The 25914-nt window shown below is 39.0% G+C and overlaps 1 protein-coding gene across 2 annotated transcripts in view; it reads left to right on the top strand.

The window, feature by feature from the left end:
* Positions 1-25914, top strand: part of PAPOLA (poly(A) polymerase alpha) — a 42753-nt gene that overhangs the window by 1508 nt on the left and 15331 nt on the right. For both annotated transcript variants that reach the window (XM_053375621.1, XM_053375611.1), the window contains exons 2-12: positions 9014-9187; positions 11171-11237; positions 11728-11809; positions 13910-14019; positions 14337-14390; positions 15775-15886; positions 16887-16976; positions 17075-17213; positions 18693-18765; positions 20355-20475; positions 21510-21594. In XM_053375621.1, the coding sequence (XP_053231596.1) occupies positions 9014-9187; positions 11171-11237; positions 11728-11809; positions 13910-14019; positions 14337-14390; positions 15775-15886; positions 16887-16976; positions 17075-17213; positions 18693-18765; positions 20355-20475; positions 21510-21594 (1107 nt within the window). The remainder of the gene's footprint in view (positions 1-9013; positions 9188-11170; positions 11238-11727; positions 11810-13909; positions 14020-14336; positions 14391-15774; positions 15887-16886; positions 16977-17074; positions 17214-18692; positions 18766-20354; positions 20476-21509; positions 21595-25914) is intronic.

Raw genomic sequence — 25914 nt, 5'->3', positions numbered from 1 at the left:
ACTGCAGAAACCCCTGGAGAGTCTACAAAATAAACGTTTGTTTTCATTGTGAACTTTGCCATAGTTCTGAGTATGTTAGGTAAATAATCCTTGACAATTCTTAATAGTGGGTATATGTTTGTGAAATGTATGTAATAGGTTTTTTAAATTGTTTTTGGGAACAGTTGTTTCAGATTCCTTTCTGAATGTCTTGCAAAAACTAGTTTAACAAAGTTGTAAGATCCTGAATGAAAAATTAGTTGGTGACTTGAGGTGATGATAATGAACACATTCCCTCTTTTCTAATATGGATTTGTTTCATGTATTTTTCATTAACAATTAATTTTGAAAAATTTAAGAGGCTATCCCCTGCAGCCAGTGTTAGAAACTCAGATATATAAGCTAGGCGCCAAATGGCTCTTTAAACCAAAAGGGAATGTATAGTTGCCATTGTGGGGTAAGGTGGCTCTAAAGTCTTATTTTTCAAATGATTGATTGTGGTTGATTATGAATTAAACATCAGACAACCTTGAGCTAACTTAAGAACTTTGAGAACTTTAAGAAGAGTCGTCACTTGATCCAGGGACAGTCCACATACGTATTGGCCTATTTCTACCTCTTTTTCTTAATTGTGGCTGCTTCTGCTCAGGCTGCACAGAAAAAGCAGTTTGGTTCCTGGAATTCATTCTGATTGTGCAGATAAAATATAACTGAATTCTATAGGATGGGGTCTTAGTGTGTGAAAACTGTGATCCCTAGGCATGCACCTCCAGGTGGTGGAGGTGTGAGGTGCTATCCTGATGCCCAGGCATCTTTACTTGGTCACATGTGGTTGATAGCCAGCTGCAAAATATGCCTGGCTAATTTTGACCATTGCCTGCAGCAGATGAATAACTTACAATGAAATACTGTAAAGTTTAATCTGCCTGTTTGCCAACATCATAATTGTATTTGAGAAGACCACTTTAGAAAAATAAAGAGCTATACATACTTTTGAGGATCAGGCTATATCCAAACCCTTATGAGCTCAGTTAAGTGAGAGAAATTGAGGGTTCTTTCAAAAACTTAATACATGATATAAGTGTGGAGACTGGTTTTTAATTTGATACAATATTTGTATTCCGCTTTTCCATCAACAAATCTTGAGCTCAGTGTGGCTCACAATAATCACAATAGCATTTAAAAAACCAACATTGTGGTCACTAATATCAAACACAATAGTGTATAAATAAAGCAAAGAAAAACAAATTCATCAAAATAATAGAATTCAATAAAGTAAAAGTAACTCCTGGTACTGCAAGGCTACATGGAGCCTTACTCCAGAACAAGCTGATCTACCTGGGCTTTCCAACTTCTGCATTCCCCACAGAACCTTTTTCCACGAGGACTTCTGCTTACACTATGGAATTTCCCTCCCTCTCTTCTCCTTCTCCCCCCCCCCCATCTGCTCTAGAGGACTGGTGTTTGATGGACTTGGATCCAGTACCTGTAATACCCATCAGCATGTACAAAGTAGGATTTCCCCTTTTTTCTAACAGCATCCCTTCCGCAACGTACTGCAAACTGCTTATGAAGGTTGATGAATTTGCTAGTATTTAGCAAAATTATTATATATTGCATAAGACAAAAGGGAAGCAGTAGAGACGATAACAAAAATGTGTTTGCGAGTACGTGTATGTAAGATACAGTTTAAGAAATATAATCTTAATGTTTTTAAAAAGGTTGCTGAGCATCAAATAATACTTCATTGGAATTTTTATTTCTCTTTTTTCCATTGTTTTTAAGGTTGAAGGCTCTTTGGGATGGAGCATAGTGGTGCTTTTCAATGTTTTGTTTAGATCTTTGAGTGCCATAACAAGGCAACATGGGGTGAAGGAACTTTAAAACTGTTTTCCCAGTACTGACAGAATACATAAAAGGGAAGTAGGATTGAAAGCTTTCATTATGGTTGTGTCCTTGATTAATAAAACCATAAGGATCAGAAAAGATAAACTAGTGCTGTCTGTTTCTTCTGCACTGGAACTGGAGGAAAGGTTGTTTGGGTTGTAACAGTGATTAGCTCCCTTCTCACTCAGTAAGTAAGCTTTGCACTTTGTGGAAGTATATTGCGGACTTAGAATCTTTTGGGGAAATTTTAGTTTGTTTGGTTTGAATTTTAGAATCAAATGCAATTGATTAAAGGGGTAGTACACTATGTATTTTGAAGGGAGAATCCATAGTTTCTGCATGGTGCTTAAACATCTGATTTTAGTGTCTTTGTATTGTTTGTGGAATTGATTTAACCATATTATAATTAGTTTTACTGTAGCCTTAGCCTCAGCTCAGCTTATATTGGGATGTGTAATGTATGGTCAGAGAGAAAAACCCTCCCTTTGTGGTAGGGTTGAGTGAAAAAAATTGGATCACTGATGAGAGTGGTTTAATTTGTTTTCTACTATAGAACTTGTTGATGATTAAAGTGTGTTTAATTCATATTTAGTATGAAAGTATGGCCATATGTAAAATAGGGTTTTTCCATTGCCTTGTAACTCCCAAAGACGTTGAAAGATTTTATTTCTGGAAGCTTTGAAAATATTAGTTGTAATAATGATTGGCTTTGGGGGTTTTTTTATGCATCATTGTTTTCCACCCTTTGCTTCTTTTAGAGACAGGGCTGGATAAAAATCATTTAATCTTCATAATAAAAACCTCTCCTGAGAATTGGGGCCTCTCAGGAAAGGCTTATTTAGGATGTTTGTTTGCTGAAAATGACAGAAATCAGGCTGGGCCCACTCAGTTTACGTCTCTCTTCATAGCAGTATCATTTTAGTTCTAATGAAGATGATGCTTTGAAAACATATGATAGGTCAACTGGCTTATTTTTTGACTTGTCACACAAATACACAAGTCTAGTGACGGTTATAGTGTTTTTTATTACTAGATTATATGGAAAATAAATTCTTCATTTCTGGCTTGTAATGGAATTTAAGCCATTTTGAATATCTTGTGGGGCAGAGCTTCATAAGTACAATTCGTCAACAATGTATGTGCATGTTGTACAACAAACAATGATGTACAGAAATTTTTTTGCAGAGTTTTATCAATAGCATATGTTAATTTGTAACAAGTGGATGCTAGTTGCAGATGCAGTATTAGACATGTTTTACAGTGTCAAAGTTTTTAGCTTTGTTTACTGACTGCAAGTAAAATAAACTTGCTAAATTAGATCACTTTGGGGGCATCACAAATGCAAACTGGAAATTCCCCCCCAAATCCCCACAGTACTAGTAATTACAGTCATACCTCATGTTATGTTTGCTTCGGGATACGTGTTTTAGGGTTGCAGACCGTGGGAAACCCGGAAGTACCGGAACGGGTTACTTCTGGGTTTCGCCGCATGTGTAGAGGCGCTAAATCGCACTTCGCGCATGCGCTGAAGCACCAAATGCCGCCTGCGTAGACACGGCGCTTCAGCTTGCGAACGCTGTGGGTTGTGGACATGCCTCTGTCACGGATTACGTCCGCAACCCGAGGTTCCACTGTATATTATAATTATTTTTAAATGGTTGTTTCTCTTCTCCAGTTTAGTATACCGTAGACACATGGAGCTGAGTTTAGTTTAGTTCCTGGCTCCATATCCCTCTAGTTCCTATATTTTTGATCCAAGAGAATTATTATATGCAGTACCCCATAGTTTATTTTACAGTATAGCTTCTTATTAAGGCTTCTCATATTGCTGTGTTTCAAACCTTTGTGGGAGCTGGGCAAAGAACTGGGAACTAGTAAGCAGGCACGATCATAAACTTGTGGTAGAGACTATAGAGAAAAAGGATATGGTAAATTCAGAACTATATTGAGTTGCAATGCGGAAAAAGGATTTGATTCCCAAAAAACTTTTACATTGAAATAATGGATCTAAGGTTGTAATCCTGAACACAGTTACTGGTGAGCAAATTTCATTGAAGTCAGTAGGATGTACTTCTAGGTTAAACTGGCTGTGGATTGTTCTGTATTCAGTAGAGGTCCTTGAGCATTAAAATGGTTAGCCAGTATTAGTGATCTCTGATGGTTTGGCATTTACCATGGCTAATCTGGATAACTGGCATTCAAAAAAAATGTAATCAAAATGAAAGTATTAAATGTCCAATATTTACTAAAGAGGTCACCGTCTGAAATGAATCACCAGGATTAAGTTTCAGTGGGTTTACTCTGAGTAAAAATTAGTCAACTGTGTGTTGGTATGTTTGGTTTGATCACATAGCTAATACTCCTCATTATGGCCTGATGTCCAGATTGTTTTTGTTTTTAATGGCCTATCAACTGCGGAATACGTTGGTTTGCTGTGATACTTTTCTTGTGTTAACACTACACTGATAATGATGACTGAAGAAGGGTCATAGCCTTGCATGCAGGAGGTCCCAGGTTCAATCACCAGCACTTCCAGAAAGAGCTTAGAGCCCTCAGTTTGAAAACCTGGGGAACTGGTAGGGGTCATTGTAGACAGTACTGAGCTAAATAGACCAATGATCTGTCTCTGTATAAGGCAGCTTCCAGTATTCATATGGAGCATCAATGTTGGTAATTCAGGATATGGTAGCGTAGAACTTTAGATAATGCTTTCCAGAGGTGAGGCCATGTTAGTCCCTTGAAGCAAAAACAAGTACAGGCAACTCCCCATTTATGCACAGTCTGTTTGTGTGTGACCGCACATACACACATGGTGCCTGGAACTCGAAATTGGAATGTAGAAATGGAGAGCACCCTGGAGAGGAGTCCTGGCTTGTGAGGTGACCCTCCTCAGAACCTGAAGGGAACCTCTGTGTGAGCCAGAGCATTGTTGAGGCTGCTCAGCTGACGCACAGGGAAGCAGCAACTGCTCCTCTACCCCACACATCAGCTATTAGGCAGGGAGGCTGAGCAGCCTCAACAAGCCCCACTGCCCCTTGGGCTCTGGGGTAGGTCTCTTTGCAGGCCACTAGGACTCTCCAGGGTGCTCCCAATATATGTGATTTCACTTAGACTCTGGCTACTTGGCACAGTGCTGCAGAGATGTTGCTTTGAGCTGGATGTATCTAGATAAGTAAATAGTCCCTACTTTAGCACTAACACCTTTATAAATGATATAAATATAGAAACAATGAAAATCTCAGCTATTCTAGAATAGAAATAAAATGAGCTTGCGTTGCGTAGGCTGGAGTCCAGTGTTGTTAGAAATAGTGATGGGAAATCTCTGTTAAGAAGAGAGGAAAGGAGAAGAAAGCAAGGAGCAAGGAGTGATTATTCCTGAAGCCTGTTCCTGATTTCAGCTGAGCCCATTATTACAATTGCACTGACTAATATCTACAGTGGACGCTTGGGTTGCGAACGTGATCCGTGCGCGTCTGCGCACACATGGGTTGCGATTCGGCACTTTTGTGCATGTGCAAAGCGCGATTTGGCGCTTCTGTGCATGCACAACCGCCAAAACCCGGAAGTAACCCGTTCCAGTACTTCTGGGTTTCGGCGGTCCATAACCCCCCAAAAAACGCAACCTGAAGCGTCTGTAACCTGAGGTATGACTGTATATGGTTTTCTTCAGAAAGTTCACAGATGGGGGTTTATCCTAGTAACCTTAAGTGATGTGTGCTAACTTTCTCTTCAAGTGTTTTTCTTTCAGTTGAATTATTGAAAATATTGTCTGCTAGGGATCATTGAGAAAGGGATGGAAATTACAACACATATGTATGCCTTTATACAAAATTATAGTGTAAGCATGTTTGGAATACTGTGTACAGTTCCGGTTGCCGCATTTCAAGAAGGTGTTGAAAGGAGCAGACAAAGTTATCAGCAGAGTGGAACAACTAACCTATGGAACTTAATACTTTAGAGGAAGTGGGAATATGATTGAGATTTATAGAATTATGTATGGAATGGAGAAAGTGGATAGAGTATTCATTACAATTCGTTATATATTGCCTTTAAAAGATACAGATCCTTCTAAGGTGACTTGTAAGTTACATTAGAGTACCTTTTTAGAAATCACAGAAAGCAATATCTGCATGTAAAAAGTTGTCGGAATCTTTCTCACAGGGCACGTAGACTAGCTGTGTAAAGGTGAGAGGGCGGTTCATAGCTAAGCTACCTTGAGCTCAGTCTTCTTTGCCTCTCCGCTGGTATCTATCACAGGACAGTTGAAGTGCATGGTCCTGTGAGTAGTGGAGCAAAAGTCCCATCTTGTGTCATGCCTTAAGATAGTCTTCAGCTGCCTTCCTCTTTTACCTACAATATTTCCCACAGAACAGTTGATACTAGAATTTTCTTCATCAGTAAACACTGGTTCATCCAATGACTGACTGGTGAGAGAAGTGGGACATACAAAAGTACCGTATTTTTTCTTGTATAACATGCCCCCATGTATAACCCTATTTTTTTCTTTTGGACTACAAAAAAGGGGGGATTGTCCAAAGTTGTAGAGCTTTGGGGGGGATTGCCCATAGTTGTAGATCGGGGGGGGGGTCACCGCCATAAATCACTCTACAACCTGCCCGCCACTGCAAATAGTACACATCACCGACGACTCCTTCTCACTGCCCTTAAACCCTTTCATTTTATGTATCTTCACAGTTAGATATTCTAAGATTATAATATTTTTTCATTTTTTCCCTCCATTGGTTCACCCCTAGGTCTTCTGCATTTTTCCAGTTACCCACTATAATCTGTCTGGCTGTAATTACCATCAATTTTACCCATTTACATTCCTCTTTTGTTTCTAACTTGGTGCTACTCAGGCTAATAAGAACCATTAATTTAAATATTTCTACCTTCCTACCCACAATTCCCGATATTTCTATACCAATCTGTTTCCAGAATTCATTAACTAACAGACAATCCTACCACATACGACTGTACGTTCACATCACTCCACATTTCCTCCAACAATTCTTACTTCCAGATTTTGTAATATGATATAACCTTACAGGTGTGTAATACCATTTTTGTACCAACTTCAACCCTTGTTCCTGGATTACCCTAGAGGTCGCAACAAAGGGTGGTTGCCAAAAGATTCTGTCCCGATCTTCATCTAAAATCTGTTCCTGAATATCTAGCTTCCAATATTATTTCAAACTTTCCTTTCTCTTTGTCTAATAACACGTTATAAAATTTTGAAACTATTCTAGCTCTATCTGTCCTATATCCTTTCACTAATTCTTTGAAGGGTGTAATAATTCCTAATAATAATTTAGCAGAGAGGAAATTTGTCTTTTCCGTAACCAATGAATCTTATTCCAAGTACCACAATCCTGTTCCATCATACCTTCTGTTCCCCAGCTCTTCTCCATCTCCTCAGTTGTGATCTCCTTTAATTTATCCCCTACCTCCTTTGGGATGAGCTCCCTTAACGGGGCCATTTTATCATAATACCACATTTTGGTAAGGGGAGAGAGGCCAGGAGAAAACTCCCTTCTCCGCTTCTCCCATACCCAAATGGACCCCGTAAATGTTAATATTTTATCTACTTCCCTTTTCCTTTTCCTCCTATCAAATTTTCTTATTTTCCCTCCTACTACTTCCAAATTCTCCCGCTCATCTGGGATGACTACTAGTCATGAGAGTTAACTACTACCTCCAGGTTCAGAGGAAGCGTGCCTCCTAATACAAGTTTTTGGGGAGCAGTGCAGGAGAGGATTACTGCCCTTGTGTTCTGTTTGTAAACAAGGCATATGGGTGGTCTCTGGGGAACCAGGATGCAGGATTACCGTATTTTTCGTTCTATAGGACGCACATTTTCCCCTCCAAAAATTAGGGGAAATGTGTGTGCGTCCTATAGAGCGAATGCAGGCTGCGCCGCTAAGCCCAAAGCCAGAACAGGAAGACGGAGCACTGTGGAGCGCTCCGTCTCGCTGCTCTAGCTTGGGGATGGCTGCGCGCACAGCCTCTCCAGGGCAGCAGGGTGCCTTCACCCCGCTGTCCTGCAGAAGCTAGCAAGGCTGTTCCCAAGCCAGAACAGCGAGACGGAGCCCTCCATCTCGCTGCTCTAGCTTGGGGACGGCTGCGCGCACAGCCTCTGCAGGGCAGCGGGGCGCTGCGCTCCAAAGGCTTCAGGGATCTTTGAGGCTGGGGGGGGGGAAAGCAGCGCTTCCCCCCCTCGCCAGCCCCACAAGCTCTGGTGAATGTACCTTGAACGCACCTTGTTTTAGAGGGGGAGAACAAGAAAAAAAAAATTCCCTGTTCTCCCCCTCCTGTGGTCCGGTGCGTCCAATGGAGCGAAAAATACGGTAGATAGGCTGAGTGCCAGTTGCTGGAAACTGAGGAGGGGGAAGTGTTCTTGTATTCAGTTCATGCTTGCAGGTTTCCCACAGGCATCAGGTTGGCCACTGTGAGAACAGGATGCTGGACTACATGGGCCATTGGCCTGATCCAGCTTGGTACTCTGATGTTCTAAGGCTTCATGTTTTTCTAAACAGTTTGCAGTTACAGTGTAATCACATCTTACACAGGGGTTATGTTCTGGGGATGGCGTGTATACACAAAAATGAGTGTACTCAAACTGCCTCCTTGAAACCATATCTGTGTGAACACAGAAAGGGCCTTGTCCCCCAAGTGGAAATGACACAGAAAGTGCTTTTAAGCTCTCGTGTCTTGTTTGCATTTAACTTACAGAATTTCAACCAGATGACCTTCAATTACATATGGTTGAAATTGCATGAGTGAAATGCATACAGCATGCAATGGTACTGTACGACTGAGTCTGCAGTCACTGTACAAAGTAGGTCAGTTTAATTCCATATAGTCAAAGAGCTCAATATAAAGGACCACACTCTTGTACTGTGTTCACTAATCTGGAAGGTTTGCTTATTTACCATATTTTAATTACCCTGATTATGAACAAAGCAGAGTTGTTGAATATTGTTAAGAGGTTGTTAAACCAATTTAAGTAACTATGTTTTTATAGTATAGAAACAGCTGAACATGTGCCCAAGTAAACACTTTCATTTTTTGTATTATTATTTTTTACTGCAATGAATGGATTTGTTGATGTTGCATCTCTTAATTTTGTCTTACTTACCTTTATTAGTCCAGTTACAACCCAGGGATCACAACAGACACAGCAACCACAGAAGCATTATGGCATTACCTCACCTATCAGTTTAGCTGCCCCCAAGGAGATTGACTGTGTTCTTACTCAGAAATTAATTGAAACCCTAAAACCCTTTGGTGTCTTCGAAGAGGAGGAGGAACTGCAACGCAGGTAAATAAGACATTTATTGATACATAATATACTGTGGAGAGGTGACAATCCATACTGGGGTTATGGAATCACAAAACATTGAAATTATTTCAGGTCCCAGTAATAGAAATGCTATACAATTCTAAACAATAGCTCGATATTCCATTAAAGTGTGTCTTTTAATTTGTTCATGAATCCAAGTTTCTGGAATGTCTAGTGTTCATTGATGGGTTATTGTTGCAGCATAGTTGTTTCTGCACAGCCAGCTTCCATGTCATGCTGGTAACATCCAGGAATTGCATAGCACAGGTGAATGACATGATTACCTTCTTTGTCAGCAATGTGTCAATAACACAATAATCTATTCTAAGCTGTATGCAGTGTGAAGTGGGAATTGCATTAATTTTTGTAAACCACTCCTGAAATGTTTTACTTTTACTTACTGCTTGGAACCTCCCTTTCCTTCCTGTGGAAATCCCCAAGGCACTTACAAAACGGAGGGGGGATTTGTACTCACAAATATTTGTGCGAGAGGGTATCATAGAAATAGTAGTACATAATATTTTCAACAAGTGGGACTGCAACAGAATGATGCAGCATATCATCCCTCCTGAAAGCAGTGCTCCTGTTCTGAGTTCCAGTCAACCATTACCCCTAAACCAAGGACATTCCACCTTTCTTCTCCACATGCCCCCCCTCTCCCTCCCATTTACTGTTCCATGTTTAATTTCCTTCAGACACTCTACATTCTGTGGTGACTTAGCATGTTTAGTCCTCCTTGGGTTGTTGAAAAGGGGTGGCCCTGTCATTTCCCCCCCATATATATTGTACTTCCGAAAGTCTCAAATACCCAAGTGTGCTTTTATTTCCCTCTTGTTTCTCAGTGTCACATTCTGGTTACAATTCTAACAGCATTCACCACCTGAGTTTACTAGTAAAAGAAATAATAGACAACTATTGACTTGGGAATGGGAAAGAATAGAGCATTTAAAAATGATGCAGTTGTGTGAAATTTTATAAATGAAATCTTAACTGTATCCAGTAATTTTGGTTTGGGGGTTCTTGTATGCTCTTCTCACTCAGTAGCAGTTACAAAATTGGGGAAATGCTGAGTATTTATCAAAATTCCGGATAGGTGTTTTATCTTTATAGTAAAGATAAAATACTGCAAGACTTTGAGCTGTATAAGGTGCTGAATTTTGCTGCTTAAGTTAATGTTTGGAGGAAGGCATTATTTTGTGAACAGACCATATCAGGTATGTCCCGTCCCTGTCATTGTCCCCTCCTGCCCACTCTGCCAGCATATGATGGGGTAAAAAAGGAAGCCTTAGTAATTTGGATCCCTTGTCTTCCAAATACTATTTTGGCCAGTATTGTAGCCACTGAGCTTCTTGGATTTGTGCATGGAACCCGGCTATAAAAGTAGGTGCCAAATATTCCACGGATGAAAATACTTTCCTCCGAATATCTATTAAATTATAATTTGAAATAGTGGTTTAATTGATAAAGTTTTGAAAGACCTGGTTCAAATACTAGCTCAACTATGACACACTTTTGTTGACCTTGGGCCACTTATCTCAGCTAATCTGCTTTGCAGGTACAATGCCAAAAGGCCCCTGTTATTGTGTCTTTAACTCAGTTCTGCATCTGTTAGCTGCTGGTGGTTATCTCCATTTCTTGGAAAGCTTCACTGGTGGGTTTCTGCAGCTCAAGCTGCTGTGAAAGGCACAAGAGCAGGTTAGGCCATTTTTTTCTGGTTGCCATCCTTGTTGGGCAGCTGCTGTGAGGAATATATGTGATCATGTATGCCTCACCCTATTCCTTTGAGAAATGGTGGGATATAAATTAAATAAAATCAATAATTTCTGGACTAGCTTTGACAAATTACTTGAAACATTCTCCTCCTCTGCTACACTCTGAGTTCCCTTTTCTGTGATAGGGAGTTTAAGTGCCTTAACCCAATTTCTTCATTGTGTGTAATTTATGAATGTGTTCCATCAACAGAATTCTAATTTTGGGGAAACTAAATAACCTAGTAAAGGAATGGATACGGGAAATCAGTGAAATTAAGGTATGAATTTCTTTATTCATGTAGATGTACATTAAGACTTGTATCTTTAGCTTCAGCAGAATGTTAAAGCCACTGCATTTGGCATTTAGCAATTGACATTAGTGGGAGAAAGATTATTTTATTTGTGATCCTTTAACACAGTCTTGCATACATTGATACTTAGCTGTTAAGCAGCGAAATATGATGTTTAATTAGATTTGTAGAATATGCAGTTTAATGAGTGTCTGCTGCATCAAGCTTAAGCAACTGACTGTTTCTGTTGATAAAACTAGTAGGATGCTATTGCAAATGGTGTGACAGCAAATTCTCATAGTGGCTTAGCAGTGATAACTAGCTAACTTTTTGCCCTTTCCTCTTATCAGTGTGCCACAACGGAAATAAGCTCCTATCAGTAAGCTTGAAGCCAGCGTCTAGAGTTTGAAGTGTGCTGCTATTTCACTGGTTCTGCATTGCTTATAAAAATTCAAATCCTGTGTTTGCTCCCTTTTAGAATCTTCCACAGTCTGTAATAGAAAACGTTGGAGGGAAAATTTTTACATTTGGATCATATAGATTAGGTGTACATACAAAAGGTAATGTGTCCCTAATATGTACCTAATATTTTATACATTTATAAAATATGTTTGCTTAGTGCCTAGTTGGTAGCCAATAGAAGTATAAAAATCCACTAAAGAGCCTATAAAACCTTTTACGATTCTGCTGCAAGTGACATCAATGACTTGCTTGGACAGGAGACTTGCCCTCACACAAACATGTGATTAGGAGAGGATGATGGCTAAGGGCTATACCATAGCAATCATAGCAACAACTGGTTTCTGTGACTAGCCGTACCTCCAAAGCACAACGGTCCCATAGGTAGTTCTGTCTACACCATTTAATGTGATTCCATTAAAATTAATTATTTTAATGTGATTACATTGAAATAAATTATGGTTTTTGCACCACCACAGTTCAGTAGAATCCCACTCCTGAAATGCAGTCCTAGGACAGCAAAAGGAGCTCATCTTAAGATGAGGGAATGTTCCTCACAGTTGGACACATTTTGATAGCAAATCATTTGTGTTTGTGGGGGGCTACTATAAGTGCTGGTATAATATTAGATACGTTTTTAAAATGAACTTAGAATGAATTAAATTCTGATTAAATATTTAAAGCCTCTGCAGACACACAGAAACTGTTAGGATCTGATGCTAAAATAAAAGCATGCTGGGACCTGACACTTGATGGTGGCAGGGTAGGTGTTGGTATTAATGCAACAGAGCTCTCTGTCTGCCCTTCCACAGCACACCTGCACCTTGAAAGGCAATGAGATTAAAAGTATATTTCTGCCTTGTGTAGTTCAGGCCAATCAGAACTACAGAGGATGGTACAGTCCTTCAGTATACTGTATTTTTTGCCCTATAGGGCGCACTGGCCCATAGGGCGCACCTCAGTTTTTTTTGGGGGGGGGGAATAAATTTAAAAAATTTATCCCCCCCCCCAAGCCGCGGGGCTGGGGCGGGGGAAGCCTGAGCTTCCCCCGACCCCAGCCCCCAGAACAGGCTGCTATCCACAAGCCTTGCAAGCCCGGCGGGAACTCCCGCCGGGCTCAGAAGGCTTGCAGACATCTGTGCGAAGCACGGGGCGCGCCCCGTGCTTCGGGCTGCAGGCTGCTGCCCGCAAGCCTTGGGAGCCTGCATTCGCCCCATAGGACGCACACACATTTCCCCTTCATTTTTGGAGGGAAAAAAGTACGTCCTATAGGGTGAAAAATACGGTATGTTATTGTTTGTCAGGAGTAGAGTTGGGGCTGCCTTTTCTTGGTGGCCATTGTATACTTTATGTAATCGTTAGTTGTCTGGTACACGAATGAATTTATTTGCATTCATGTTTAATGCAATATGGTCTAATTGCCACTCCATAATAAAGATATCCTCAACCAGTGTCTGCTGCAAGCAGGTAATAAATTAAGAGTGAGGAGATATGAGAGTTTTTAACTCGCATGCTGTGCTACCTCTGGTATAGATAAGAAGCCTAGCATTGAAGCTCCGTTTTAGTTTCATGTAAACTATTGAAAATTGTGAACTGTATTTGCTTATATTAAAAAAACACTGCTGCTTTCCAAACGTAGCTCCAGTGCAAAACAATAAGTCAACTAAGTTAAATTGAGCCTTGTTTTAACTTATATTTCCATTATCAATTATACCTTTGTAAGTTGAGGATCATACTTGTGGTGGTTGATTTCAAATGGTAGATTTCTTGAAGTGGAAGTTGCTGTACATACTGAGTGAAAGAATGTACAGTCGTACCTTGGTTGACGAATGGAATCCATTCTGGAAGTCTGTTTGACTTCTGAAATCATTCAAAAACCAAGGTGCGGCTTCTGATTGGCTGCAAGAGCTTCCTGCACTCAATCGGAAGCCGCATCGGACGTTGGGTTCCAAAGAATGTTCACAAACCGGAACACTCACTCCCAGGTTTGCAGCATTTGGGAGCCAAAAAGTTTGAGTCGCAAGGCGTTCCTCAACCAAGGTATGACTGTATTTCAATATGATATTACCATTTTTAAGTACAGTATTTGAAAGAATCCTGTGCTGCAATAATTTCTGTTCAAAACGATACCATTGCTCTGTTGCCTCTTTTCTGGTAGGCTTTATGTGGTAACTAACTCTGTTTATTCACGCTTCTTTTAGGTGCTGATATTGATGCATTGTGTGTTGCACCAAGGCATGTTGACAGGAGTGATTTTTTCACCTCGTTTTATGAAAAACTGAAACTACAGGAAGAAGTAAAAGACCTACGGGTATGTGAATTACTCTGTATAAAGAAAGACATAAGTCCCCAAAGCGTTACGATAATTGTACATTAAGAACTGAGTTGATTATAGGCTGTTTTAAATAAGCATAATGTTTCAGTGATGTTGGAAGGTTATTGTAATATCTATTTCTATATTTCTATATTTGAATCCAATTTCTGATAGAATTGCTTGCTGTTGTAAATTCTGGTTGATGTAGAATTAGAGTTGAATGAAATAAAAAAGCTATCCTAGCCAGGCCCTTAAATAGTTCCTGTTGAACATCAGGTATGAGTACTAGTCATTGTAAAATATTTATTTTTCAGGCTGTTGAAGAAGCATTTGTTCCTGTTATCAAACTGTGTTTTGATGGAATAGAGGTAAGAGTAATTAATACAGCTTTTGCACCACCATCTGTTCACATAGTCCACCATCTAGTCACGTAGTCCACACTGAGGCCATCCTCACATGGAAGTTATTTGTATGAACAGTTGTTTCCGTTTAAGGGACATATACCTTGCAACAGTGACTTGTTTTTTAGTGACTGCTCAAAAAATGCTACTTTAGTCAGGGAAATTGTGGCATCCATTTCAGATTCTATTTCAGATATTATTATTGTGCAGCTTGAAGCAGTAGGATGCATAAAAATTGACCCCACTTGGAATAAAAATGTCCAGACCCATCCACATATACAGTCCCCAGCACACACAGAAAGATGCTGCTGCCTGTAGCAGCTCGTTCACAGTTCATTGCAGTCCCAAAATGTTTGCTTCGGGTCTGTTGCCAAGCGTGAAGTGAGAGAATGTTACTGATTAAATGCTGATTAAATTCTTCCCGTTGCTGCACACTAAAATGCTCCCCAATTTGTCAACAATATGTCTTACATGCTATGTAATACCTTTGTAAGAAAAAGATCATGCTGCAGGTAACTGCTGCCTTTTGTGTTGCTGCTGCTGCTGCTGCTGCTCCCCACCATTAGTCTCATGCATGCACAATAGGTCAAGGGAACTCCAGGGTTCAGGTGGGCAGCCTGGCCGAGTGAGCCGACAGGCAGGTGGTCAAGTAGAGCAAGTGAGCAGACTGGCTTTCACACACTCCCTGTGGTCACTATTACCGTGATAGAGTGTGAAAGTCTTTCTCTGCTTAGTCCATCACCACCAGTAGGAAGCGTGCATTTCAAAATGCATGACTGTTGGCGGCAGAGCATGGTGAAGGAGCGAAAGACTTTCCTCTTCTTTCCCCTTTTTTCTCTAAGTGATGAGAGCAGGAGGACCTTAGGATTTGGGTAAGCTGCTAGAGGAGGGGAAGTTTTGGGCAAGCAGTGAAGGGATGGGGATTGGGACATGGTGGGAGTAATGGGTAGGCAAGGGTGGGGTTTGAAGGAGCTGGGAGAGCTTGGCAGGTGAAATGTAATTGGAAGGAGGGCAGCAGTCCTGAGTTCATTAATATGATGCAAACTTGTGTCCTTGGCAAATCCTTACTTTACTATGAGGGGTAAATGAGGATTCTTTTTCTTCTGTCTCATAATTAATTATAAAGCAGTGATGATGTAGCAGTTTAAATTTGCATCCAGTGTCCAGAGAAGCAGGTGATCCTGAAATCACTGGCTATACAAACCGAGAAACTAAGTAGCACTGTCTCTACAAAGTACATTTTATGGACTTTAAAAAAAACAAAAACCAACAACAACAGTTCATAGACTTAATGACTAGCATAATAATGGAATGATAACATACTTCCCTTCTTTGTTCTTGCTTATTTTAGATTGATATATTGTTTGCCCGATTAGCACTTCAGACTATTCCTGAAGACCTAGACCTTCGAGATGATAGTCTTCTTAAAAATTTAGACATTAGATGCATACGAAGTCTTAATGGTAAGTTATATTATTTTATTTGGTATTTTTTTATAATTGAGAAGATAGCTTTTTTGAAACTTCATACAAATATCTTCTGTGGCAACAGAAGATACTGCATATTTCAGTATTGCATAATAGTTGTTCAGCATACATTAATTAAAAGTGTAATAATTGTTAAAGTGGCCGTCAAAACACTGTTTAGAGGTAGTTTTAATGACATTGTTGCACACTGCAAGAATCTGAATTCTGCTGACCTTCCTTTGCAAAGATAATTAGTCTGTTCAATGTTAACCATAGACAGAATTAAGGTTGATTGATGTAAAAGTGTGTGTGTGTGTTTTCCCATTCCTTAATATGGCTTGAGGCAAACATACGTATCAATCTATGCAATTTCAGCTCTTAATTTTGTTCAGTTACAAAGTATATGAATTTGTGTTTAAATCAGACAGTTCATTTAATCTGTTTGGGTTGTATCTAAGAGTTGTCACTCAGCTGTCAGAGAAATTGAGAGGAAAGCAATCTTGGGGATCCCCTGCACGCCCCTATTACTATATCTGTGTCCCTCCCGGTTCCACTGATGGAAGCCTTACTGTCAGCTAAGCAAAACGGCTAGATATAACCCTGTGTATCCCAGTCCCACAAACAATTTGAGATAACATAACGTAGTGCAATAATTTGCAATGGGAGTCAAGCAAGGGCTTAACAAAGGCATAAATTCTCATTGATATGGAATGGTGGAGGTGCTGTAACTATGCCTTACTGTGACAATTGTATATGCTGAATTACCATCTTTCAGGCTATAGTATAGCACAATATTATATTGTGATTTTATGTTTTTGTTGTGCTTGTTGAAGAGAGAACCTTTATTGTGCATAGCTTTGTATTGGTTAGGCTAAGAAATAATTAGGCTAAAAAAGACCCCTCTTCTGAAAAAAGCAAAGTAATCCCAAAACTCTCCAGTTTTGTCTAAAGTCTTTTCTTTAATATTCATGATGGAAAAATGGTTTCTGTTTTCTAGGTTGCAGAGTAACCGATGAAATTCTCCATCTAGTACCAAATATTGACAATTTCAGATTAACACTGAGAGCTATCAAACTATGGGCTAAACGTAAGTGGGGTTTTACAAAATGGATTTTAAAAAAATGCTTATTTCCAGTTGAATGAAAGTGACTAAAGTTGTCTTGTCTTTTATCTCTACAACAACAGGGCACAACATCTATTCCAATATACTAGGTTTCCTTGGTGGAGTTTCCTGGGCTATGCTAGTAGCAAGAACTTGCCAGCTTTATCCAAATGCAATAGCATCAACTCTTGTACATAAATTTTTCTTGGTATTTTCTAAATGGTATGTCTTTTTAGATTACACTAAAATAAAATTTATTATAGACCCTGAATTTTAGTGTTGTTTCTATGACATTCCTTCAGATGGTATCAGGTTAACAAGTGTACTCATAGGAATATTAATCACCCTTCCGAGAAATTGCAATACACTTGTCAGGTTTTATTTTATAGTCCTCTGTGCAAAACATCTACTTACATTATGTGAGGCACTTAAACACATGAGCTCTTGTGGAGCTCTGGCCTTTTTGTGTGGCTCTATCCATTTTAGGGCTAATTGAGCAAAGGGTCACAGACGGCATTCATACCTAGTCTGAATGGGTTGGTGTGTTAAAATGGGAACTCTTAACGTGAACAGCATTTGCCAGTTCATGTATGATGTGATTGTGCTACATGTTTAGGGGAATATTTGGGATAAGTGAACTGCCTGTCTTCTAAAGCACAAAAAATATTTTGCATAACTGGAATTATTTCCATATACAAGAATTAACAAATTTCTGCATGTGCTCTCATATAGAGATGAGATTTCAAATTAAAAGTGCAGAGTTCATTGCACAACACATGCTAGCTGCCCATAATCTGAAACCTTCTTGGAACCTTTGAAGATTTGATTTTTCTAATGTTAATTTGCTGAATTGGATTGATAGTAGCACCTTGGCTCATGTGCTGCTGCATGGTTTCTCTAGGAAAAACTGATATGTTTGGGGGAGCTGTGCCTGTAAGAATACTAAATTTAAAATGTACATTGCACCGATGCACTATTGGTACACAAGGTTTCAATAAATAATCTGGTTGTTTAACCTGTTCCAAATACTTCTAAGGCCTAAGACAAATGGGTAGCATAGTGTGTGTGGAGTATAATCTAGAGTGGCACTTCAAACTTGCATTAAGGTTAGCTTCTTAAAAAAAATAACTTTTTATGGACAGAATAGCTGACGCATTGAAGATACCGTTTTTTTAAAAAAATACTTCCTATCAGTCCTAGGATCAGTTTGCACATAACACCAGTGTCCAAGTAGCAGGGGGTTTCTTAAGCAAAGACACAATTTATAGGGAGACATTCTACATGCCTTTGCCAAATTATGTGGAGTGTCCATACTATTGGTATCTTGCCGCTGTCTGTTGTCACCCATCCTGGACATGAGGAATGAGATGGATTCCAAATGTTAAAATAATGTTCCCCATAAATATTTCTAGCATAATAATAGCCCTAAAGAAGTGTGCTCTAAAGGTGTATCCATTTGAAGATGAATGGCTAAAAACCAAACCTTAAGCATTTGTCAGTTAAGTGCTATGAAAGTTGTTTGGATTGAAGGGAATAAAACAAAATCCATTCTTTAAGAAAGCTGGTTAGGCAGTTTTCTTTGAAAAAAGCTTCGTCTGATGCTGCGTCTGGTGTATAAAATGAAGGCTCACATTCAAACATGCTTGCTTGTTGTTATAAATAAGTGCTTTTCTTACTCAGTGCTACAATCTCTCTAAACAGGGAATGGCCAAATCCAGTGCTATTGAAACAGCCAGAAGAATGCAATCTTAATTTGCCTGTATGGGACCCAAGGGTTAGTGTATTATTTTTTCCCCCTATAAGATCAAACTGCTTAAAACAAATTGCTTAAGCCCTAAGGAATCTACCTTTGTTACAAATACAAATACTGGTTAGTTTTACAGCACTTCTATACTTTCTCTGTAAAATGTAGGCTGTCACTTAATTTTGTCCCAAGTTTTTACTTGAAGCCTGCTCCCCCCACCCCCGTTTTTGGCCTCGGGATTTCTCTTTTTTGCTGTAAAATTCCCCAAATGCAGTCTTAAAAATGTGAATACAGTGGTAACTCCGGTTGCGGACAGGATCCGTTCCAGAGGTCCAGTCGGATCCTGAGGTGTCCGCAACCTGAGGACCACTTCTGCGCATGCGCAGACTGCTTCTGCACATGTGCGTGGGGCGAAACCCAGTAAAATACTTCCAGGTTTGCTGTGCAAGCATCCCGAAGTTTATGTAACCAGAGGGTTACGTATATACTTAAATTGGGTATTGCATCCGTTTATTCACTCTATGATTTCTGTGATGACCATAGAAAGTTGGGCCAGTACTGTACACTTATGCCATAGGTGTCTATTCTGTAGGCAGGTGTTTATACCAAACCAAGAATAGTAAGTAGCTTTTTTGCCATTAGTTTTTCCCATTTTTCCTTTAGAAAACTCAAGTTACTTTCATGGGACTCCCAGTAATCTTCTATCTGGCACTGATTAGGGCCACATCTCCTTAATTTCAGCAGTACTATAGGATTACTTGCACCTGGGCTCCTGCAAGAATTACACGTCATGTATTATAAAATAGGGTATTTTTCTCCCTATTGAATGTGGCTATCACAATCGAGTTCTGGGCTTGCTGAAACCCAGTTGGATATCAGAATTGTGACTACACAGTGCGTGGAATCGGAGCCTGTTGGTTGACCAACACAAGCAAAAATTGGTGTATATGAAGACTGTACAGTTCGTTTTCAATAAAAAGTTTACTTTAATAAAAGCCCACATCAGATGTTATGATTGTTTTTTGCCTTGTTATCCTTTGGCATATGAGCAGTATGTAACACAAGTCCTTTGTACTCCAGTAGCTAAAGAAAACCATGTAAGGAAATGGTAGGGTTTCAACTTAAAATAATTACAACTTTAAAAGTATTGACATGCATCTGCACATTTCCTTCCTTCATCAAACATACTGTTCTAAATAAAGGATATGTTAAACACATTTGATCCTGTTGGGTGCTTAGTTTTTTATTTTTACTTTTTTGAATTGGCCTCTTCATGACAATTAATATACTACAGGAAAAAAATGCACTACATATTTCAAAAGGGTTGCAAACCGTAGTGTGCCTGGTAATAAAGTTCTTCATGTATCAGTCAGGTATCACTCCAGTTTCATAATTATAGACAAGCTAGCATTCAGTAAAGGTGCAATTGGAAAACAGATAATTAATCTGCTCTTAAAAATATGTCACTTTTCCTGAGTTTGAAGTAGGCTGCCAGTATTAATTACCTCACAGACGTCACTAGTGGTATATAACATAGGGATTTTTTTTTCAATGGACAGATCCACATTTTTTAACTTAAATGTGATTGAAGAAAACTGATTGGCTGTTATTATATGTAGGTAAACCCCAGTGATAGGTACCATCTTATGCCTATAATTACACCAGCATACCCCCAGCAGAACTCTACCTACAATGTGTCCGTTTCTACACGTATGGTGATGGTTGAAGAATTTAAGCAAGGTAAGGAATTCTGAACATCTATTCCCGAAAGAATGAAAATAACCCTCCTTAGATTTTGTGTGTGTTGATAGTTTGGATCCAGGCATTGTGCTAATGCTTATCTAGTAGCTTTTTCTAATTGTAAAGGCTTTTAGAAATAGCATTTCCAAACTAATTGGAAAGCAGCAATTCTTAAGTGTGGCTTCTTATCCAGCTTCAGCTTTTCTGGGTATTGCAGTAGCCCAGTACTCTCTTTGCTTACAGCAGCTGGGAATAAATATATGGTAGTTTGGAGATACTGGGGAAAAAATGGGTTCTTGGAAACTTGTTCCACTGGTAAAATGCTGGTCAGAAAGGACGCTTAAGACAGTTTTAGTACTTGGAAAGATGGTGTTGTATCGTAATTATTTTAGCCATAATTGAACACGATAAGCAAAACTTGTTTAAACGCCACTTGTACATAGCCCGTATAAATGAGGTGTTTAAAAAACGTATTTATTTGTTTGCTGCCTTGGGCTCCTTTGGATGGAAGGGCTGGTAATAATTTGAATAAATAAGTAAATAGTTCAGTGATACCATTCATAATGTCCCAGGTTCAATTCCCACCACTTCCTATTTAAAATATATATATTTTTTCCATTTGGAAAGATCAAGGCAGAGAAAGAAGCTTTGGTCTGAAACTTTAAATAAACTGTAGTTTGTTATTTCTTAGTACAGAGTTGTATACCACCATCTAACTTAAATTATGAACAAACTTTCAAAATTATCTCCATATGGGGCAGGCTGATAGCTCAGGGATACAGCACTTTCTTTGCATGTAAAAGGTTCCAGGTTCAGGATCTATCATTTCCAGGTGAGGCTGGAGGGCTTGGAGGGCTACTAGGCAGTCAGAGGTGGCATTGCTGACCTAGGTAGGCTAATGGTCTGACTCATTTGGCTTTCATTGGGTAGCTGTATTTTCATTTATATGCTCTTAACTCCTTGTGTTCAGTAAACTGTTGTTCCGATGAAGAAAATAATATATGAAAAGGCTGAAATGTGTTTTTATAATTCAGGTCTTGCTATCACAGATGAAATTTTGCTGAGTAAGGCAGAGTGGTCCAAACTTTTTGAAGCTCCAAACTTCTTTCAAAAATACAAGTATGTATTTTATGGCATGAAAGATGTTTTATGAGTATCTATTTTAACACTTTCACACTCATTTAAACTGGCTAACTTTACTAGCAATGGTTATAGTGGACAGATGTGATAACCCTGTTTTGCACGACATTGATCAAATTTTACCTAAATATGATGGGACATGTATGCATTTCATTTGAATGTAAGATATTTGTGGCTTCTAATCATTTACTAGTAAAACACTTTTTAAAAGTTACCTGCTAAATGCAAGCACTCTCTTCTGGAGGATTTCTTGAGACTTGCCAGGTATTTTAAGAGTTCCTAATAAGAAAGCTTCTTGACTGTTTCTTGTATTTGGGTGAAAGTTGTAACATAGTTTATTTTATTTATTTTTAAACTTACCTTATTTGCCCTTGGTTAAAACTGGTCAGATGGCCACTCCAAGCTGAAACTTAAACATTTTCTGTATTGGGTGGTTATGTATTAATCTAAACAAAATGACAATGCAGCGTTTCACCCATTAAAAGAAGACTGATGATCATGATAATGCGTCTGTGTTTTGATTCCTCTAACTCTTTGCATTACAAATGCTAGAATCTTAAACAAATTTTGGGAGGCTAATCCACTTTGTGTCAAAATGGAAAATGAGCGTGCACACCTGGTATTTCAAGGAATATTGAAGATGTTTCTCTTAACACCTCATTTTGACAAAGTGGAAGGAATGCTAGGACTAATTTATCATGAAGTAAACCTTTCTTATCCATCAGTTATAAATGATATGAGTGTCTCAATTGTCATAGGTTTCTTAATTCAGGTGCTGCATAGATTAAAAAAAACAAAAACAAAAACCTAATTGCAGTAGGTTTTCTGACCATCAAGGAAGAAAAATGGATTTGGTATACATTTAGTGTTATCCAGATTTTGAAATTGAAAGGTTGGATAACTAGGTCATGAATACTTTGCCCGAAACATAATATTCAGTCTTCTCCCTGTCTGGTTCCTATATGTGTTGTCACTTATATAGCAATATAAGCAGAAATTTCATTACAATACAGGTATATGTGAAAGAAGTTACGTTAAAATCCATTATATTAATTTGAGAAGATGTTTTAGGAGCCTGCCAGTGCTAAATCACCTTCTTGTCTTCCAGCCGATGCATGAAAGATTAGCATACACACATTATTTAATATTAATTTCCTTTGGTTAAAAAAAAATTGTGAGAAAATGAAATAAAGTAGCCTCTAAGTATGTTTGGGGGTTAAAAACAGAGATCTAATTGCCAGACCAGCATGATCAGTGGCTGTAAAAAGAAGGCTAATGAGTCAAATGCAAAATGTTGATGACTAGGTGTTCAATCAGGAAAGGGAAGCTTGTGGCATTCCAGAGATTGCTAGACTATAGCTCCCATCATCCCTGAACATTAGCATTGGAGGCTGGAACTAATGGGAATTGTTGTCTAAGAATATCTGGAGATTCAGTGGTTTCCCATCCCATCTATCCATTAAATTAAGGCAGCCAATAGCAGGCCAGCTAACAATTTCCATCAAGGAAAATATTTGTAATGATATATGATAAATCCATGTCCCTGACTCTTGACACCATTCAAAAGGTCAGAATCCAGAGAGTTCCTTTAGCAATTCCCATGAGCTTGTGTATAGCAGTGGCAACTCTGGACAACAGCTCCCCTTGCAGTCAAGGAAGAACACAAACTAGTCTGCTTTTCTTCAATTGATTCACCAAAAAATTCAGAATAGGAATTTCTAGATGTCACCATACAATCACTTTAGAAAGGTCTGTTTTAAAAAAGGAAAAAAAAACCTTTGGGTTCGTAATTACTTTAGTAATCATTCTGTAGACTTATTAAGACATTTATATACTGCTTAATTATTCACATTTCTAAGCTGTGTACATAAAATCAATCCACAGAAAATGGGTCAATAAAACAGTACAAATTAATCATAGAACCAAGTACAATCCTAAAATGCCTGCTGGAACAAGAAAGTCTTAAGTCATGCGCTCTCAAGTTCAGCAAGGAGGGTAGCCTGTCTAATCTCAGTTCAGAGGGAGTTCCACAGTCTTGGATAATGGTTTGATAAATCTTGGGTTGTAGAGTTGGAAGGAGACCCTGGGGGTCATCAAGTCGAACCCCCTGCAATGCATGGTCATACATGGTAGGTGACCATCCAACCTCTGCTTTAAAACGTCCAAGGAAGGAGATTCCACCACTTCTCCTGGGAGTCTAGTTATAAAAATTTGAAGCCCCAGCCCTGACTACACTGTTGGACTCCAGCTGAAAAACCTACATGCCAACTAATAAGAAATCCAACTGTATTGCTTGTCAGAGTTGTCTGCACTTCTACAAATTATGCTGACTGCAATCTAATCTTCAATAAACTGTTGTGCACACTAGATCCATAATTATAATTTATCTAGATCAGATTTTTTTGATCATGGTGTTTGGTAGCTACACATGGAGCTAAGTAAACCATGTTTGTTCTCCAAATGCCAATTTCTCATCTGTGTGCTTACAGAAACCAGCTAAATTTTAACTCCAAATGTTTTTGGTTACAACAGAAACAGTTGATTGGCATATTTAGGAGACTGGTGTTTAAAGTTGCAGTCATATGGCATCTCAAACAAAAAACACACTCTTTAAGAATCACCATTATATTAATTCCACCAGTATTCATATTGTAAAATGGTTTTCAGAAAGTGTCCTTTGCCCTTCAGATAGCATTGGAAATTATTTCATACTGTGACATGCCTTAAAAAAACCCCTGCTTCTAGCATTTTAAAAATTATATTTATATTCTGTTGGTATATTATGAGTTGTTATATATTCTTCCTGTAAAAACAAACAAACTAGACTGCTCCTGTGGGAGGAAGAGCCACTTAATAATGACATCCACTCACTCAGAAAATAACCTGTACATATTGGCACCAAGATGCTCAAGCCTCTTCATTATATTTAATTTGTGTGAATGAAAAGATTCCAGATTCCTTTGGCAATTCCCCCCTATTTTTATTTTAATACTTTAAGAGCTGTAAACTGGGACTTGCTTAAATTGCTACTTATAACAATCAGTTGTTAAAGTGCATGTTTTTGCACCAGTTTCTAAGAATGGAGTTATAGGTTCTGATAAGATTCTGCTATCTTACAAAGAACCTTTCTGAAAAAGACAAGTCTTACTCTTTTTAACATGTCCAGCAGGCCCACAATTGCAAATCAATATTCCCAGTCCTGGGTTGTGTTCAGGATTGGCATGGAGCAGAACTCTACAAAAATGGGTGCTCCTGCAGGAGGAAGAGAGACAGTATTCTCAGGGATCAAGTAAATCATATTTGCTCAATAGAGGCCCCGTTCCCCCTTCATTCCTAGAGCCCTCTCTGTCCACAAAAATCTGCTCCCAAGTGTTGCAGCACCCTCTGTAACAGCTGAGGGCCTCATGGAAAAAGGAAAAAACTGCCACCCTCTGCCCATGGGAGTGTCCAGTTTGTGGAGCAGGAGCCTCTGCTGGATCCAACTCACAAAAGTGGATGCAACAGCAGATCTAGATCCAACTGCCTGTTTGCTTTGTAATGCTGATGTGGGGGCAGTATATGCTGGGGCAGTTGGTGATGTTGAATTCTTCCACCTGATTCTCCCCTGAAAATCTCCCTTGATTTGGCAGTTTTGCAAGGGAGGAAGGGTGGTATATAAATTGGGATAGAAAAATAAATACTGAGCTGCGGCTCTTCTTCTATATTAAAGTCTAATTGGCACATGCGGAGAGTTTGCTAAATTCTGCTTTCTGCATTGCACTACTGCATCCTGCCACAGGTGTTCTCATAGACCACGTAGAAATCATGTGCCCACAAATGCAGTACTTTATTTCAATAGTAAAGGGATAGCGTTGTTGGCACACAACTGAACAATACTGCCGCTGCATACACAGCAAAACACATTTGGTATTTCGGATTGGAATCTGTATTTAGGATTGAGGTGTCACTTGAGCCTTGCAAAGGCTCTGCTCATTCATGTAGTATTCCAGGACTATTTTGATTCTTTACCAGTCTTATCACAGTTTTTGGTATGGATCATGGGGATGTCTAATATTTAGAAGAGCATTTCTTAACAGTGCACTGTAAAAATAACACCTGCCTGCTTCCTTTGATTAAAAATACATTTATGTTACCCTTCCCAATAAAGCCCCCCCCCCCAATTACGATTTATCCCTGTTTGCTCTCAGTTACAGTTACGTGGCTGGTGAGTGTATTTCTGCTGATTCTACTAATGTTATTAGTTAATACATTTTTGACAAATACAACTCTCTCAGATAAATGTTAACAACTTAATAACTT

The sequence above is a fragment of the Podarcis raffonei genome, chromosome 1, assembly GCF_027172205.1.
Source record: "Podarcis raffonei isolate rPodRaf1 chromosome 1, rPodRaf1.pri, whole genome shotgun sequence".
Lineage (NCBI taxonomy): Eukaryota > Metazoa > Chordata > Lepidosauria > Squamata > Lacertidae > Podarcis > Podarcis raffonei.
This window is presented reverse-complemented; position numbering and strand designations above follow the sequence as displayed.